Here is a 20162-nt window from a genome sequence, read left to right as displayed (position 1 = left end):
CAAAGGAGGGCAACAAAGCTGGTGAGGGGTCTGGAACACAGGCCATATGAGGAGAGGCTGAAGGAGCTGGGACTGTTCAGCCTGGAGAAGAGGAGGCTCAGGGGAGACCTCATTGCTCTCTATAACTTCCTGAAGGGAGGTTGTAGTGAGCTGGGGGTCGGCCTCTTCTCTCGTGTCATTAGTGATAGGACCAGAGGGAATGGTTTCAAGCTACGGCAGGGGAGATTCCGGCTGGACATGAGGAAGTATTACTTTTCAGAAAGGGTGGTCAGGCACTGGAATGGACTGCCCAGGGAGGTGGTGGAGTCACCGACCCTGGGTGTGTTCAAGGAAAGGCTGGATGTTGTGTTGAGGGACATGGTTTAGTGGGAGCTATTGGGAATAGGTGAACGGTTGGAGTGGATGATCTTTTAGGTCTTTTCCAACCTTAGTGATTCTATGACTCTATGATTCTATGATTCTTAGTTTGGCCTCATTTAAGAAAAGCAATTGCAATCCAGTTTGAGATAGAGGCAGCATAAATGTGTGCAGTAAGAGCCTGCAACAATTCAGAACTTAAATCTTCCAGCTAGACAAAGATAGTAAATGATCTCTTTGCCATTACTTGAAACTTGAGCAACCAGGAATTCCAGAGGGAGCTCTGCCAGCTTTATCCTTGCATACCCTGGCTCCAAGAATGTGCAGTATTTCCCACTTAACATCAAGACAGCGTCTTATAGAGATGAGCATCACAGCATCAGGAGACATTGCTTATTAAAGTACTCCACTGCTTCTTCTATTGACCTGTTCCCCACTTGTAGTCCAGTTCTTTGGGGCTTGAAAGAAGTGTATGGATAATCAATAGCACCAAGATGATGTCCTACAAAGCATTGTGATGCTGCATGATGTCATATACCTAACTCATATCAAAATGTGTCAGCTGGAAGGGCCAACAGGCATCTGAATTGATTTTGTATATGGCCTGGAAAAGGTCATTGCTGGCCATTAGGCAAACATGATTTCTATACAGGTCCCATACTTACAACAATACTGAGCAAGATCTAAGGAAGACTGTGTTAAACAATGATAAAGAAATATCATCATAATTATGAGTTAAAATTATTTATATCAGAAATTGTGTTTGAAGATTAATGTTTTCAAAGTACTGTGGAAAAGTCAAAGGGGTACAGATTATGATGAAAATACTTACAATGTTCCTCATGTGTTTCAACATCACTGTCAGACGAGTGCCCTCATAGGATATGACTAACTGTACTCCAGGTGTACCATCATTTGACTGAGGACCTAAAACCAAACAGTTTGATTTTTAAGTAAACAGTTTAGTGGAAGCAGATGTTTAACATATCACAGAATTCATGAACTAATACATACAACAAACCACTGCCTGCTTAAATTAGCATTGAAATTAGAAAACACTGTCAGGGAGTGGGATGAAGAGAATGGTCTGACATGCAGTGCTCATCACCTTGCTTGTTTATACACTAACAGTGGGATTTTTGTTTTCTGACAGCCATCAATCTGAATTTCAGTGGTTAATTTATTTTTGTTTTAAAATTAATTCTGGATTTTTTTTTTAATTGTTATTATACTAATCCGTATTGTTGCAATTTTTCCATCTTTTTTTTTTTCCTGTTCCCAGCAGAAAACAAAACAAAATAAAACAAACATAAAAACAACAACAACAACAAAAAAAAAAAACAAAAAAACCCACCAACCCCCACAAATGCAAGTTTCAAGACCAGTGTCAAAACGTTTGCAGATTTACAATAACAACTTTTGTATCTCACAGGTTTAAATTCTACCTTCCTTCTTTTTTCTCCTGTTCCAGGCTGTTTTTCAAGTAATCTACTCTTTTGTAGAATTTCTACTAAAATTAATTTACGGATTTTGACTCAATTTACACTGAGAAGAGCATTTTCCAGCTTCTAAGCAAGAAGGATCAGGCTCATAATTAACAAATGATTAAGCATATCCTGTTCTTTCTTTCTGTTGGAAGCATTAAGCCACCTATCTTCACTGCCAAAAAGGTGTGTTCTTAAACTGGGGAATGTTGCTTACCCACCCGACAGAGACAAAGCAAAAAATAAAGATGGTTTTCACCACAGTAAACTAGATAACAGTGAACACAGTAGCTGCTTGTTGCATCTTATCCTGCAGTGCTAACTCTGAGCACATGGAGGATGTGAGCCAGTTTGTAGCATTTGCTCTAAAGCCCAGGGCTCTCCCCACACTGGCAGGCCAGACATGGCCTGTATGAACTGGCCTGTTTCTACTTGCAGAAACAGGGATTCATTTAGTTAGACCACGTCTGTGTTGCATTCAGTATTTTATATTTACTTTAGATGGAAAAATAATAGCTTAATCCTGCTAACTTTACAGTGATCTTGAAGCAGCTGGGCTCTGTTCTGCCTTCCTCCCTATTAAAAATGTACCTGACCTGAAGACCTCAAACATAAAGTGCTGCTCCCCTGTACGTGTCTGGGGATCAGCCAATGAAGCACCAGCCTTAAACTCATCACAGGGTAAGATAATAAGACAAAAAAGTCAGCAGCAATTAATTCTTATCTTACTAAAAGAGAAGGGAATGAGAAAGGAGGGTGAGCATGAAAGAACTGTCATCACACACTATGGTTATGCACCTGCAAAAAAAAGGTGTTTTAGAGAGCATCAGGACTGTTCATCCTCAGTAGCAGACAGGATTCTCATATCTGCCTTTCAGTCTCAGCAGACACCTGTGCACTCCTTTGCACTCTCCGTCTCTCTTTTCCACATGTGCAGCAGAGCTGTTACAGTTGGGGTCGTGAGGGCAAGAAATCAAAACCTCTTTTCTCAGCCTTCACTCTGTTGTTCAGCAAAGGAAGCAGCAGAGGGGAAGTTGTGAAAAATAAGCCACGTTGAGAATAAACTAAATGTGTAACCTCTGGAGTGAGCAGAGGCTAAAATAACTGCTAAGCAGATAGAATTACAGTGCTGTAACATACTATTGACAGCCAGGGAGCAAGTGCAACTGCTATTTATCCTAAGGAAAGGAATTCAAATTAATTAAAAATAACAGTGGGAACATACAATTGCCACAGTATATTTTTTTCCAGGCAGTCTGGATATCAATGTTTCTGAGTTTCTGATGTTTCAACTGGAATTTTAGAATAAAAAACCATCTCCAGCTTCTTCCCTTTGGAGACTAAAAAATGCATTTTTAATCACATCCTAATTAGAGGAGGGCCTGAAACAGACTTTTGAAGAATTGAAACGTTATGAAGAAATCACTGAGCCAGGACTTAGAAGACTGAGGTGCAGACCTTCATTTGTTATTCTCCCCTATGAGCTGTGACAAATCACTTAACTACACTGCACCTTATTTCATTTGTTGTATGCAAAGCAGGACAGTGAGGGATAAGGAAAGTGAGGAAAACTGCTCGAAACAGAAAATTATGCCTTTTTCTTTTTTTTCTTTTTTTTTTTTTTTTTTTTTTTTTTTTTTTTTTTTTCCTTTTTTTTTTTTTTTTTTTTTCCCCCAGGGTAACAAAAAGCCCACAGAAAGATCATTCCCCACCCTCAGCCCCTGCCATTCTATGTTGTGTATTTTTAAAAGAAATTCTGTGGACTTCTACCATTAAGCTGCAATAGGAAACTTAGAATCTTAGAGCAATAAAGACTGCAATGCCAGGAAGTTGTACTTTAATCTAAGGGTACAATTCTCTTGAGGGACTCTGTTACTTTTGTGAATTGCTATGGGTCATCCTGAGCAGTTTAGCAAGAGCAACAGAGCTCAGAGGCTAAATTACGTCATTTGAATTCAATGGTACATTTTGCCTTTTCTCTTCTACCAGTGCAACCACAGCTGAGTATTTATACCCGGCAAAGGATCTCTTCTGTGGGGGCTGGCAGTTTCACTTAGGCAAAAACAAATATAAATAATTTTTAACCAAGCTGAAAATAATGAAAATCATGGGCAATGAAAATGCAACTCTAGTTGACTGTGTAAAACAGGCAGTATGGTTATGGGTATTACCAAAATATTCCTTCTTGCTGTGTAATAATTTCAGCACTAATAAAAATAAAAACCCAAACCTGTCAGCTCTACAGCGAAGAAAATGGGTGGAAAAAAAAAAAAAAATCTGCAAGAAAACTGATAAACACTCAAGAAATATCTACAGCTTGTGTTTCATAATAGACAGTTTCTATTTGCGGGACTCAGATGTATTATTTTATGTTTTCATACTTCCAGTGCTAAGTCATAATCTTTTTGAAGTCTAGGTGGTTTTAGCTTTAAATGATAATAAAATGCACATACAATAATTACTTCCAGTCTGTCCAGCTTCGGCAGATGGACTTGAGCTGAGACTTGCATTTTTAGGAACCGTCATGCTCTACTTGCACTCCATTATATGCAAGGACCAAATGCCAGTCTGCTGTAGATATGGGATAAAGCTTCACTGACTTCAGCTGAAGCAAGATTTTCCTCCCAGAGACTGATACGTCACTCACAGGTGTCAGTGGAAAACTTGTCACATATCAAACAAGGACCGTGAAGTTGGAGTGCCGACAGAACTGGGTTTGTAACATTTTTTTTATATCACTCGTGTCCGCATGACCCAGCACTCACGAGTGCTAGCTGCCAATCCCCACTGCAGAGAAACTCAAACACTGTGCCAGTTTATAATGTCTTTCATCACAGAACATAAACTCTGGAAAACTGTGGGATTATTATTCTTTTTGGATGAAAAAATTAAGGAAATTAGTGTTCAAATTTCATTTCCATGGAAAGTGGAATGACCTTCAGAATAATCAGTTTTATAGTTCTTCATCTAAGCAATTTTTTCTAGAACAGTGGAGAACTTGCTCTAAATATTCTGTGCAATGTTTCCATTAGAAGCATTTTAAAACAAGATCTGCATTAGGCTTTGCACACTGTATGAGAAATAGCAGTGAGGAAGATGTTACATGGAAAACTGATGAAATCAATAGTGAAACAATAATTTAATACACTGCGTTTCAATTGTGGACTGCAAAGAAAATGGCAATGCTAATTAACAAAATGTCACAGCTTTCATCCTCTTAGCCAACAAAGGGTGCTTATGGCCAGTAAACCAGCCTATATCCAACTAAAATAGGAATGAAACTTGTGGCAAAAGCTTTATGCTGAGAATGAGCAACTGCAGCAGATTAGAAAACTGTATAGGATGAACATAATGGGCTACTCTCCTGAGAGAGCATTCACAAGAACTAGGAATTTGCATGGAGAGCCATATGGTATATTTTGATTTTTTAAAAGCTTGGATCTTGCTTTGGAAGGATACAAAGCCTTTCTCCACTGCACTTAGGTGGACAGAAACCCACTGATGTACACGCAATACTGATTGTACCTACCAGAACTGGACTGGGGTTGTGAACTGTTACAACCAATAGGAAAAACTTCTTAATTTCATAACTTTGACAAAACAATCTCAATTACCCATATTGTCAGGAGATAAATATTCTAGAGAAGAAAAATAAGAAACATAGTTTGACATTAAAAAAAAAGATAGACTTTGTTTCTTTCTTTTCCTTTTTTTTTTCAAAGGGACATATTAAAAATATATGTCTGTGAAGTCATTCCTGATATCTGCTCTCACTCCCATGCAGTGTACTTGGTATAATGAAATGCTGACAATATTCAGTGCAATTCAGATTCTACACCATTGGGAATACTGAATCAGTATTCATGTCACAGTAAATTTAGCACTGATTTTTAATCTCTTCATTGCTAGGAGCACAGTAAAAATTCATAAATTTTAATTTTTATTTTACTTTAGTAAGTGTAATTACCTACAACATTTGTAAATTAAAGCTGTATAAAAGAAGGATGCTATCTTGATCAAAATTCATAACCTGCTTCTACTGGGCATTGGCTCTGTTTTACATTGATCTTAACTAAAAGACTAATCATTTGCCTGTGTAAAGGTTGAGAGAGAAATCAGCAGGCTCATGGAAAGCTGCAGCCTTTACTAATTCCATATTAAACCTGAATTATTCTTCAAAATAGGTAAAAATAAAGGTGCTTATAAGATCACAAAACAACAAAATCTCTGGGTAAAGGATGCACTGTTTTCATGTAGACTATCTTTTTCCTGAAGGCTCAGTGAAATTATTTCCCACTCCAGCTCAACAACACAATTTCTAAAGGGCTTTCTTTCAAATCAAGTGTTTCAGGGTAATCTCAGCAAACAAGAGCCTCTCGGGGCAACTGTGCCCTTCTCAGCAACTCCTTGTATGGTATATGGCACCTTGGCTTGATCACCAAGCTCCTGCCTTAGATGGACTCATGTCTTCTCTTACTCAAAGGATGGACTGTAATAGTGTGTTGAACATCACGCAATATAGACGTAAGTCATCTAGTTAGCTGGGGTAATGCAGCAATCTAATTCCAAGAACAAGGGGCAAAGCGTAGAGTAACATGTGTGAAATGATTTCAAATGGCTAATTAGCAGTGCATGGCTGGTGGTCTCATTGCTGACCTAACTCATACACTGAGCTGAGCTCATCCCTTTCCACAGTTCACTCCAGTTCATGCCAGTTGTACTCAGCTCTGCACTGAGCGCAGTCCCTTCCTTTCTGACCAGAAATGGTGCCACACCCAAAGCAACTCAGACCCAAATTCTTGATATTTGTTTCTAAAGAATTTAAACTGATTGGCCCTGGTTTTGGACTTTGTATACTACTGGCGTTCTATTAATAAATGTCAGCAATCTATTCATAGTACAAAGGGAGTTTTTTTCTGTTAAACAATGCTTTTGTCCTGAACTTAGAATGAATGAGTCCAAACTCTAAAAGGCAGAATTTCCGAGCAGGAATAAAGCACCTCTGTAGCTACACTACATTAATCTCTTCTGACCGTGTACTGACCTTTACCTAACAGGGCCACTGAGTTCATAGTGAATCAGCAGATTTGGGTTATCTGTCACGCAGCTTTCATCAAACGCTCATTAATCACATTCTTACCTTTGTTTCTTTATTCTGTTCTCTGATTTTGATGCCATTGATAACCGAAAAAAGGGCCCACCTGTTTGACTATATTATCTCAGGACACCGCTGTTAAGATGTATGAGACATATTTATTTTGCAACTTTATTGAAGACTCAGTTCATGCTTTTTGCACAAGATACTTACACCCAGATTCTTTGTAGTAATTAGGAACTAAATCTTACTGAAATGTCAAAATCCCTCAAAAGATCTCAGACTTAAACTCCTTTATGCTTCAGTTCACTCCTACGTGCCTACAACTCTGGTTAAAGAGTCTGTAGAGAATGGTAGCCTATAGACTCAGATCTCATGTTACATTTGAATTCTGGCTTGGATTTTCTGATCCAAGATAAGATTCAATGATGAGATTCATCTCTGTATATTCCTAATACATAGGCCATCTTTGCATTATCCTCTCATTCTTTTGTACAAGCTAGAACAATCATTAGTAATTTCCAGTAGTCATAATGGATTTAATATGATAATGGCATATCCTGATCAATTGAAGTCTAAACAGGGGAAGTCTTCCAAAGGCTGAAAAGATAGGATGGAGATTATTTTGTTCTGATGAATTCAAAACAAAAAAAAAAAAGGTCACAGCAAAGGAGTTAATAAAGCCCCCGTCTTCACAGAGAATAAATTAACACGTAAATATGCGGAGCTACTTTCTGAAAAGTGGGCAACTGGTCATCCTTGGAAACTTTCTGTCACTTGGAGCACAAAGCAGCCGAACTGCGAGATTTTATTTTGCCTGAAAATTGATTGCTGAAGTCTATTTTCAGTGCAGAACTAGTGTAGTGTAAGAGAACAAACGTTCACAGTTTACTCTATATGGCCTATGCTTTGGCTCTTAATACTATACTGCCAGAGATTAGATTAAATTAGGTGTTGCATAGAAGAGAGAAATAGGTTAAGCATTATGGGAACAATGCAGAATGTCACTTAGTAAGAAGTGAATTATCACAATCATTAATAATGTATGCCTAGGCATTAACATAATGTTTTGTTACTCATCTGCTCCTCTCATTCTAAAAATGACTTTTGAAGTCACCATTAATTTTCTTTTCCTGTCCAAGTACACACTGTGCTTTGTCATAACTCAAATCCTTTCCTTCGGAACCTTCTCTGAAACTTTTGTAAAAGAAGAAGCCTGCCACAGTCTGTCTAAATAAATGTTTACTTTGCATTTAGGCATGTTTATTCAAAAAGAATTGAAGCGAGGCTGAGCAGAATATGCCAAAGAGAAAGCAAGCTACAGGTCACATCACTAAAACATTTTTAGAGACTTTGAGAAGTCAGGAAATATTTGTTGATTATCTGTACATCTTAAAAAATATTGTGACATTAAACACTTTACTCACCTCTGCATTACTGCATTCAATATTACTCATGAATTCATTCTTAGAAAACAGATAAGACTGGTAATCCACATACCTGATGTCACAGATGATGCTTTTTCTGCCAACGTATGTTTGGACCAATTCAGGAAGAAGCTGAGTACAAGCTCATTCTGAAAGACAATAAAAGTATTTTGGGGAATATTGTTTGTACTCTGTTCCCTGAATTAGTTCTCTCAGAGCAGATTGCTGGTAGGCTTTTAAAGTATATACTGAAATCAGCAATGAAGGGCAGTCTTTCACCTCTGATCACAGGCAGGAACCCCAGGGAATGATTTCTGCTCAGGCATTGGGAAGATAATACTAGGCTGTTTTGGTCCCTACCTCACCCTTTCTATCAACATGCTTCCAAAAAGATACGTGCAATGTAGGCCATATATTTGCATTCTTACTTGATCTTCCATGTCTCCATATATGTGTTAGCAGCTGCAATTACATTTATAGTACCCCATCTGCAAAACAAACGCAGTAGAACATCTTTTCTAAATATTGCGTAGTCAGTGTGAAACTTGTCCTTCACACACAATGAGCCCCAAGCACCTGACCTAACCTGTGCCTACTATTGATATTGTGCATACCTCATTTGGAGACTTAATGGACACTCACAATGAAAAGGCCCATACAGAGTTAATTCCTACCAGAAACCAAAGCGGATTGGAAAGCATGCTCAGAAAGCATGCTCATATTTCATCAACTTGTTTCAAAGAATAATCCACCTTATGTACTGCACTACAACTTCCATTTTTATGTCCTGCCCTGTACTGTGTTAGTAACATATATAACAGGTAGTTACATTCAGCTTTAGAGAATTAAAACAATAAACCAAATTTCCAGGCTTGAGTATTGTGCAAGGCAATAAAAAACGTGAATTCTAATGCGAACTGTCAGGATTCTGAATCAAAGGTGGACAGTAATTACGTTTTATTACCTTGTTTATAAACCGTATTTCAGAATGGCCTTCCTTCAGTCTGTTGCAATTGCTACATTCATGCTGATGCGACTTGGACTGACACTAACAAATGGGCTGAACAAGAGACTTCCCAGATTCTAGCATTAAAATGTCACCATTGCTTTTTTCCCGGCCATGGAAAATGTGTCTCTTATCGACAAGATGTATTTTATGTAGCATTTGTCTTGTTTCAGTTTGACAAGATGTGGCACAATTTGTGCACGGAAAATAAAAAAAGGAAGAGTTTAGTGACAAATGCAGATAGTGAGGAGTTAACATGTGGGGCAGCAGACAGAAAAACAAGAAGTGTACATGCAGCACGGAGATAAAATTAGGAATCTTGGATTTATTTTAGCAGTTGTCTTTTATTTTTAATTTCAGTGTTCGGAATTTTTCCTTCCACACTGATTTTTTTTTTCTTGAAAATTAAAAAAAAAAAAAAGATGAGCTGACAGAATTATTTTCCTTGAACTGAACGACAAATCGCTAAGATATCAGCAGTAGGCTGCCAATATACCTGTCTGTTCTAAGCATGAGTAATTATTCTCTCATCTCATGAGTATAGCTTATAGCAGAAAGTCCGTGCACCTGCTTCAGCTTTTAACAACTCTAAACAGACAAGTTATTCCTTGTGAGACCTCCACTTGCTCTTTCAGCATGAGTCCCAAGGGCAGGAAATCTCAAGGGTTTAAAGAGCATATTTTTGGCAGGTCAGTCTTTATTTGACAGCATGAAAATAAGTAGGGAAACTTAAGCAGCCCTTTGAGCTGGAAGATTTTGAGAGAAGTGGGCAGGAGGTGGAAGGAAGGATACACTGACTTGAAAGAGAAATAAAAAAGTTCCACAGTGAGCAGCCTGGTGTTCTTCATCCTCTTCGCTTACTCTTTCAGCAATAAGTGAGCATATATTAAATAGTGATTTGTAAACAGGAGGTGGGAAGATTGTTTCAGGTGAGAGTTTCAAATTTTCATTCCTAAAGGAAAGAACTCTCTGAAACAAATGACATTTGGTTTAGAAAAGTAAGTGGAATTGGTGCAGATCATACATCGAGCATGAACATGATGGGCACATACACTGCAGTGCCACAGCACTAAGTTCAAAGCATTCCCTTTCTGAGTGTCCATCTTAACTCAATGGGCACTGAAGCATGTGGAGAAGAAGCAAGGTTAATGCTGGCAAAAGAAAAGGAAAGCTGCTGAACTTCCAGGTGATTCCTAAATCCTGCTGAAGTCAATGGTATGTCAATCAACTAGACTCCAGTCCAAGACTGAGGCACATGCTTGGAGTTAAGCGTACATCTGATTACAGTGCTAAGCAAGACAGGATCCATCAGAGCGTTGAACACGTGTGTTTAAGTGCACACCATATTTAGGCAGACACAGTCTGCTTCTGAACAAACAACTGTTGTTACAAAGGCATATGACCATAGATGGGAATCTTAAGAGACCATGTGACAAAAAGACACAAGAACTCATCTACCTTTCTCTTTTCCCCCTGGAATTATTAGATTGACATCACTAAATGAAAATTCCCTAAGATGCCAATCATCTGGGGATTTTTTAGGAAAGCCTCCTATCAGTTGTCTAGCCATTCTTACCTTGTAAGATAATTATGTAAAAGGTAATGTTGATATTTTTCCAGATCACCCAAAATATTAAATTTTTGGGGAGCAGCCAAGTATATATAGGTGCATCAGTGCTGGTCTAGTTATGACCTTTATTCAACCATTAGCTTAAAAGGGACAAATTCTGCCTCCACTTACACTAGGATACAGCTGAAATAAGCAATTTAAATGGCATCAGGGGAGCTTGCACCACAGTAGCACAGTAGAATCTGTCACTGCTCTCCATTAGAGCCTAACAAGAAAAGCACTCTGCTGTTAGTGAAACACAGCCAGATTTCAAGCCAGATTTAATTTTGTTAAGAAGAGCAGTCTCTCTGCTTTTAGCTTTATTTTCAGCTGTGTTAGAGTAGATTTGGGGTCAGAGAACACCCATGCACCTGTTATACTTTAACAGGATGGAAGAGCAGCAGGAAAGAAAGAAACCAGGAAAAGCTGACCTTGTGGCAGCTATTATTACTTCAGGAGAGGACAGGGGAAAAGAGGAGACTTTAAACCCTCCCCATTTTGACTCTGCTTGATATCTGCCTGCAGGAACAAAGGAGCAGAGGGAGTGTAAGGGACCGACAAACCTTAGGTGCACTTTGTATCACCATGTTATATAATTCCATAGGGGCACTGCTGCAGCTGTTTTCTCAGCTCTGTACATCTCAAGTAGCTCCAGTGAATGAAACACAAGTGAAATATGGGAAGCTCTTATCAAACTTTGTTACTTTTATTGCAGCTGTTAAAATGTTACTCACTCCAGAACCAGACCACGTGCCTGGTTTTCAGTATATGTTTGAAAATAAGTGAATGTAATCTACAACCATTTCCATTTACATCTACTACATGCCCTCTCACATAGCATTCAACTGTCCATAATACTTCTATAGAATCTGTTCATACCTGATACACTGTTACTGCTTACTTCTTGCACTGGCTTATCTCTGGCCCAAATTTTATACATGATTGCATACTGAAACAAAAAATTTTTGTAGGGGCAAAATCCAACATGCCTCATCTCTTTGTACCAATTAACTTCCTATGCACCCACAATTGCTACATTTTTTTTGCCACCACCAATACCCACTGTGATAAATAGCCCCCCTCAAACATCCCTCCATCACATTCACACACACAGCATTTTTCACAATGTGAAAAATACAGAACAAATAGAATATGCTTATTTAAGGCTATGAAGCTTTGTAAGAGCAGTATATCTTCTAGTGTCTGAGCTGTGCTATCAATAACAATATCCACAAATTAAATGCCACTTCTTTTAAATAATGAGAGATGGGGAAATTATCCACAGAAAATTACTAGCTGGCTGGTAGTACCAAATACGCAGCATTGCTGCATTGAACATTGCTTTAGATTCAGTTTTATATTTCTTTTTTTAAATCCCAAGCCAGGTGCAAGTTGTCCTTTAAAGATAAGCAAGAAAACATTCAGCTTAGTCAATATCTAACATGCTGCTTCTTGACGCTTAGAGCCAAGAGCAGACTTAATTAATGGAGACTTACCTCGCTTTTGTGTCCATAGTGAGCAGGCAACCTCCACTATATTGTATAAAAATGACAAGTCACTAGGGCAGCCCAAATTTATGTATGTTGAGGTTTGGGCTGCAACCTCCGCTCAGCCCATCACTCAATTGGAGTTAAGAGTGAAATAGAGAAAAATGTAAACAAACAGAGCAGCTGACTTTTGCAATAGGCTTTTCCTATATTTTTAATATGTATTTCTGTCATCCTGTACATTACTTACCTTCAGTTTATTTTTCCTTGATGTTTCACCTATTTTTTGTGGCACAACTTGGTTGTTTTGCTATTTAATGAAGTAAAACTCTGAGAGTCTAAACAGTGCTGAATATGTAGCCTTGCTTATCCTGATCCAAAAGACCCAAACATTTCAGCTGGTTCAGACAGCCAGCAACAGTGCAGCTACTACAAAACAAAATATTCTGATATTTCAGAATATATATTGCCATTGATTTGAGGGGAGTAGAAGGAAAGATAAAAAGATGCTGAAACACGTTTTTGATCCTGCCCCAAATGACTCAATATGAAAACTGACTTTTGCATTTTAGTGGCTGCTGTTATGAATACAGCTTCTTGTTCATGTACATAGTCTGGTGGTGCAGTTATTTATAACTGTTAACCCGAATTTTAAAAAAGCACTCCTATTCTAGGTAACTCTTCAACAAATGCCTAAGAAGAAATCAGTGAATGAGGTTCATAATCAAAATAGACCAGACACTTGACAAAATTATTCAGACAGACATGGGCACATGTTTACACATTTGAACTAACCTACCACCAAATATCTTTGCCAGCTGATGTTTCGGCACTAATCGTATTTAACGCTATCATTCAGGGACAAAGAACTGTGGCTTGGCGCTTTTGTTCTTTAAAGAGGAGTTTGAAGAAACATTTAATTCCATTTGAGCTACAGTACAAATGAGAAGGCAGCTGTTTCCTACATATCCTCCTTTGTTCAATCCATTTAGCAGAAAAGGTGTCAGTCTAATCTACTTTCAATCATAACCCAATTTTCATAATCAAAACTTAGACTGGACTGAAAAGCATGCACTTAAGGAATGGCTGAGGAATTAATTTGAATATAATCCAATTCTTCTTTATTTCTAGGATTTTTAATTACTTAATTGGCAGACCAAGTGTGCAGTTGGTCCTGTGCAGACTTGACTAAACTCTTCAGTTCTGAAAACAGTTGGTCACTGGTGTCCAGTCAATCAGAGTAATGTGTTTACTGTGATACAGTGATAGGAAGGCTATTTAATAATGAAATGGCAACTCTTCCCTTTCTGGCCTAGTACTATCCCAGACAATACTTTAGGATACTATAGAGCTAAAGTACAACTCAGCAGAAAGAAATGACTGTTGAGAAAGTACAGGAAACTTTGTTCTATGGGCATCTAATCTTACAAGATTTCTTCTACAATTTCTGAATTAATTATTAATTCCTACACAGTTTTACTCTTTCATAGGAATGACAGTTTGGTAATGCTTGAGAACAGACATCTCCCTGAATGATTTTGGTCAGGCTCTCTAGTAATCTGAGAAAAAGGACAAGTTTAAATAGAAAGTGGTCCTAGACATGAGGAGAGACAAAACAATTGTGCTTATTTTTATCAAGAAAGCCTCCTAGCTTGGCTTTTTGCTCAGAGTAAAATGAAGAAGACACAGCGACACATTTATAAAAGTAGTAACAAAGGGAGAAATGAGAAAGAAGCCTTCAGCTGGAAGTACAAAGGAAATTACCAACTGACTGGTCTCTTTTTTTCTATGTGGGTCAGAATACATCAGTTTTTTCTAAATTTCTCACATCTACCAGCAGGAGAAGCATATTGAAGTAAAAATGATGATTCAATGCTTATAGAGTATCAATAATTCTAACAGTTACCATCTAGAACTGCAGGCTGGATGTATGTGGTTAGCAAGCTGATTTCCAGCATCCAACAGCACTTCACAGTCCAAAACAATCTGCTTATTATTCCATTTATTATCATGCCCCCTTCAAAGGCTGAAAAGGGCAGCTATACAGTCTTCTTAGGCATATAATTGTTTTATTTTCCTCATGGTGTATAGGCTGTGCCAGACTTGAATGGCTTTCAGCTGCTGAACAGTCCAGCATGTCTATATAGCTCCACTGGACCAGTTTAGAGCCACACCAGCGTTTGTTCTCAAACAGATCTGCTCATACTTCCCTACAAATATCATTTTCATGGTTGTGTCCTAGTGTTTCAGCAGCAACATTGGAAAAATTCACCTAGCTCTGCAATCATAAAGGGAGGAGATGAGGAATTAGGAAGCCTGTTGCAAGGCAGCATGTTCTAACTGATTATTAGAATTCACAGACCATGGAGCAGGAGGGAAAGAAGAGCATCTGGGCATGACTGGGAAATGTTTTTATTACTATCCCACGGCTTTAAACAGTTTAATTTTTCAACCACAGATCAGGCTTTAAGATAGCAATGCTGGGTCCAAATTGAAAATTCATGTACCTTACAGCAGCCCAGAGCACAGCAGAAGATAGAGCTGTCCATTTCTAGGTCACTGGCTTATATCTGTTTTTCCTCAGCTGTGACCAAAAGGTGCTAATGTAAAACAAACCCATGAGTCTACCTTGACTGACAGAAATTATGCAACAATTAAACAGTCTGTGCAGTTTATTTAGCAAAGTCAGTTACGGGAGTCAAACACCCAAGTCAGCTGTCCGTGTTAAATTAGGTGCAACTCTGTGAAACACATAAGACCTATCACTGGAAAATCTTCTCAATTTCAACTCGGCACAGAATTTTTATTAATACTAATAAAACTCATGTTTGCTTTACATATGGACAATTTCCTTTTTAATCCCCACTACACAGACACATCTGGGAAGGCAGTAAATAGGTAATAGTAATAGGTAGGCAGTAAACATTTTTCCCCTACTACAAGATGCTTGAAAATTTGAAGAAAAAAATACCCCCCTTTTGGCATTCTAGACTACTGATGCTACTAAACCAAACCAGGCCAATTTTGTGCTGTAGCCCTGAGGCCATGGGAGATGACAAGGCCCATCTGGCAGAGTCCCAAGCTCTACTAGAGAACATGTTAACAGTGAAATAGCAGGGAGATCATGCCCTGGCTCCATTAATTTACTACCCTCTATGTAACCCTAGGGTCTAACAAAAAATCACTGCTTTTTCCTCTCCACCCAATTGTTTTCCTGACTACTGCTGGTCAAAGGAAGATACACTCTTCTCTCAGACTCCTGTGTTGCTGTCAGTAATTGGCAACTCAACTTCTGAAGTGATGCAACAAAATTATTTAACACTGTGCTGATGTACAAGAGACCTCTGAGATGCCCTAGGTCCTGGCTTTCACAATGTTGAGGTGCACATAGAAGACAATGAAGAGTCATTTTTTGTCACTATTGCGACTTTCCATTTTGAAACAGGAGGAAAACATGAAGTCTCACGAAGCAAGAATAAATAAAAACCTGACAATTTTAATGGACATAATGTATCATTTCAATAATAATGACATATCCTGATTTCCATTTGTTTGTAAAACTATATCTTATGTATGTTGCTTAAATTTTGAAATGAAGAGTGTTTATAGTCTGAAAGAATGAAACTTCTTATTTTAAAACTGTCAAAATTGGACGTCTTCAATATTTCAAAATGTACTCCTCTTTTAGACATTATATTCCTCAGAACCTACTCCTTACTGTAAAAAATACAGTGAGTCATTACTTTTGGATGGCAGCAAAGGAAGAGAAGTTATTTTGAAAAATATCCTGCCTGAAAAATAAAACTATTTTTCAGTCACTCCTTTTGTCTTAAGCTCTGACGAATGTTACAATGGCTTCACCTCAAAATGACTGCATTAAAAGTGTCATTTATGGCATTTATTTTTTTCAAATGAGGCAATGGAAAGCTTCCTGATTCTTTTCGTAGAATGCTACTGAACGTCACATGCAAATAAAACAAGTATTGGAAATGCTCACATTTGCCAGTTTTCTAGATCCACTTAATAGCTGCTTCAAGTAGAGGTTCAAATCCTTCACTCTCTTATGTTCAAGATCTATAAAAGCTATATGCCGTGAGTGGGGAAACCTGCAAGAGAAGAATATTTTATTTATTACCCTTGTACTCTATTTCCTGAAAATATTTCCAGCTCTGTTTAACAGAACAATGTTAAATCTTTCCAAGATATTTTTCAGGTAGGTGAAGGAATGAGTACAGTTCCCACAGGTTGGTTTACCCTCTGATTCTCATTCTTTTCTGATGATAATTTGATGATATTCTTTTTCATACTGTGATCTTTTTCTGTCTAAATAAGTTTATTCTAAATATGTACGTTAAAAAACACTGTAATGCAATTACTTGTGTATTATTGTATCTAAATACTTCTAAAAGTCTCTTTTTTATGATGCCAGGAAAACATTTTTTGCATAGCGCATAGCATAACAGATCTGTGATCCCAGCTCAAGGCTCATGCTATTCGAAGCCTTGCATTACAATACCAAATGCCTAAACCTTACAGCAACAATATGACATTTTATATTACAGCTTGTTTTTTTTTTTTTTTTTTTTACTTTAGTATTTTGAGTGTAGAAGTTTTTCAGAGCAGGTACCTGATCCCCCATGCAGCTTCAGGCATGACCACAATAAAGGTAATACATGAAAACAAATTATCATTACAATAACAAAATCAATCCCAACAAAAGCAATAACAGTAATAATAGCCATGTTCCATAGAATTTTTATTAAGATGAATTTCATTTCAATTTTCTAAATAAAGTATGTAAGCCCAGAGTGGTCTTAGGTCAATTTTCAAATGTTATGAGTGAAAATGTCAAAATCCAACACTTCTTTCACTTAAATCATCTTTGTGTTTTAGAAAAAGCATACGTTAGATCATTCAAAAGGTTAGATTTTTAGCAGTCATAGATCACAGAATGGCTGGGGTTGGAAGGGATCAGGCAGTTCCAATCCGCTGCCGTGGGCAGGGCTGCCACCCAGCCGATCAGGCTGCCCAGGGCTCCATCCAACCTGGCCTTGAGTACCTCCAGGGATGGAGCATCCACAGGTTCTCTGAACAACAGTACACTTCTCAATTTACATTAACCTTGCCCTGAAAAGGACGATTTCTCTCAGGTTGAAGAAGCATTTGAAAAGCGGTCTGCACTAAATTGCATATAATGGGTTTTATGATATAGATTACTAATACTGGAATTGTTAAACTAACATTCTGCTTTATGCTTACTAATCTATGAGATACAGAATAGTAGAAGCTTCGATCTGGTCATATTTCATTGCCACTGTAAATACTTAACAGTGTATTGCTTACAAGCATCTTTTTCCTGGTACAACCTGATTTATCCAGCAGATCTCAAGAGATATCTGAAGGCTTCAGACAAATGACTAAAGAGGCAACTAGCAGCAAAATATGCTGCAAAGAGACACTTGGCTGGCCTTTTGAAAGACAGCTGGTCAGCTCCTACTTCGAACGAGTTTTACACAATTCCACAGCTCACTGATAAGGTGTCATCAGCTTTTCAAAAGCGAGCCAAATAGTAACACATGGAGCAGTGGATTCCCATCCCCAGAGAGGAACATTGACCAGCAATTGCAAACCACCCAGCTGTAAAAATGGCACAGCAGCCTCACCTACTGAAGATAAAATGACCAAAGATGATTAACCTACACATTTTTCTTACCAAGAGATTCAATGTAATTAGATTGCATGAATTGTAATTAGACCTGTTGGGTTGTTTTGGTCTTTTTTTCCTGCTTGTTTTGTAACAGAAGGCCTTTTCTGAAGAGAACACTGATTAAAAGATACTGGAACTCTTTTAGGAGAGGACAGATCTTCACACATCTTGTGTAATACTTCTGAGGAAGAACTCAGTGCTGCCATAATGTAGTCTGTAATTAAAATGGCAAAGGGCCAGGATGATAGCAGCATATTGTATGTATGGGCTTTTCATTATTTTTTTCCTATAGCATGTAAAGTTCAGGGCTTAGTTAAGCACTGTACAAATGAATAATGAGAGTCAATTCTTGTCTCAAGAAATTACAGTGATAGGATACAATGGGGCAGGCAATGTGCCGTGACCCAAGACCCTCATGTATGTGAACTGTACAGATAAAAATAGAACATAGGTCATTTGACACACATAGATAGCCTGTGAATGTTCTGGGCTCCTCTGTGGTACAGAAAGGATTTCTTTCAAGAGATGGTAGTGAAGATCTGTTAAGAAGCAGCATAAAATAAATTAGGCTGTATGAACAAAGAGATGACTCTGGCTGTATAATGTTGGCCCTCAGTAGATACAGCCTAAGAACAGTGGCCAAACTGAGGACAGATGCATGCATTATCTGTAACTTCAGAGACACTGTTGATTGATGGCACCCATAACTCTCTGCTGCAGTGAAGGGCAATATGAACCTTGTAGCAGAACTGAACATTTCTTTAAAGCTCCTTCATGCTTTCGCTGAATTGTGCCTGCGGCTGAAACTGATCTTGTATTTGTGAACATACTTGTATTTGATAAGTATGTTCCATGTTGGTTTTCAGTTTTGCATCTACTTTAAGGAGATCAGAAAAATATAAACTTCTGCCATTTTGAGACATCTTGGGTACCAGATCCCACATCTTACTGAAAGAAGGAAGCCTGCAGAACATTTCTGTGTATAAATTATGTCATTTAAATGCTTTGCTGAGTGAAAAAAATTTTGGCCTTAAAAAAAGCTCCACAACAACACTATTAATATTCTGTCTAAAACCAAATAAGAGATGTTGCTAGAGTACAAGCATTTGTTTGGGGCAGCTGTGCTTTGGATTATAAACACAGGATGAATGTTTACATGCAATAGCAGGATTTCAGATGCTGACAACGCTGAGCTTTTGCCATTAGCTTATTGAGACATAGCCAGTATTTAGAACCTCTATGAGGCAGACTCATATTGTGATATTTCCTCTTAATGAAACATAAACATATACAATTTCATGAAAGCAGTAACCGAGTCCCTTCTGCTAGCAATTCCAATTATCTGGTAATATCAGACATTTTGTTTTTCAATCATACATTTTCAAACTGCCTTTGTGGCTACATTATGAAACAAGGCTTTTGCCTTGCATTGAAGCCTCTGGCATTGGCCAGTGCTGGAGGCTTGCATCACACAAATTAATGGCCTTATGCAAGTTCAAGTAGTAACTTCCTATAAAGAAGCAGCTTAATTTTAATTATAACAATAAAATCTGAAGTACATTAGAAGTCTCCAACCAACAAAGATACACTAAAAAACAAATCAAAGCATTAACATTAAAGAACATTCATACAAAGAAACATCATAAAATGTAGCACTTTAACACAGTCTTGGGGAAAGATCACTGAGTGACAGTTTACTGCTGAGACTGAATTTTGGCAATAAAGTTCTTTAGGTCTTTGACACAGCCTCAGTGTACTCAGGTTAATTTTCTCTGGGTTTGGGAACTCACATTTGCATTGAAAATGTAAGTGATTTCAATAAAGGTACATGTATGTGAAAAAATAACTAGTACTGTTTTTGAAACTCACTACAAGGTTTCTTAAATCTACGCATTTCTAAAAAGAAATATATTTTCCTTCAAAGAGATATGCTCACTTTAAAAAAGGAAGGAAGGAAGGAAGGAAGGAAGGAAGGAAGGAAGGAAGGAAG

At 37.8% G+C, this 20162-nt stretch overlaps 1 protein-coding gene across 3 annotated transcripts in view; it reads right to left on the bottom strand.

The window, feature by feature from the left end:
• PIK3C2G (phosphatidylinositol-4-phosphate 3-kinase catalytic subunit type 2 gamma) overlaps nt 1–20162 on the bottom strand; it is a 203322-nt gene that overhangs the window by 22823 nt on the left and 160337 nt on the right. For all 3 annotated transcript variants that reach the window (XM_042837757.1, XM_042837756.1, XM_042837755.1), the window contains 3 exons: nt 16463–16571; nt 8437–8512; nt 1190–1284 (listed from right to left, as the gene is read on the bottom strand). In XM_042837757.1, the coding sequence (XP_042693691.1) occupies nt 1190–1284; nt 8437–8512; nt 16463–16571 (280 nt within the window). The remainder of the gene's footprint in view (nt 1–1189; nt 1285–8436; nt 8513–16462; nt 16572–20162) is intronic.

Source organism: Centrocercus urophasianus, unplaced genomic scaffold, assembly GCF_019232065.1.
Source record: "Centrocercus urophasianus isolate 14NV4802_14NV808 unplaced genomic scaffold, USGS_Curo_1.0 seq_73, whole genome shotgun sequence".
Classification (NCBI taxonomy): domain Eukaryota; kingdom Metazoa; phylum Chordata; class Aves; order Galliformes; family Phasianidae; genus Centrocercus; species Centrocercus urophasianus.
This window is presented reverse-complemented; position numbering and strand designations above follow the sequence as displayed.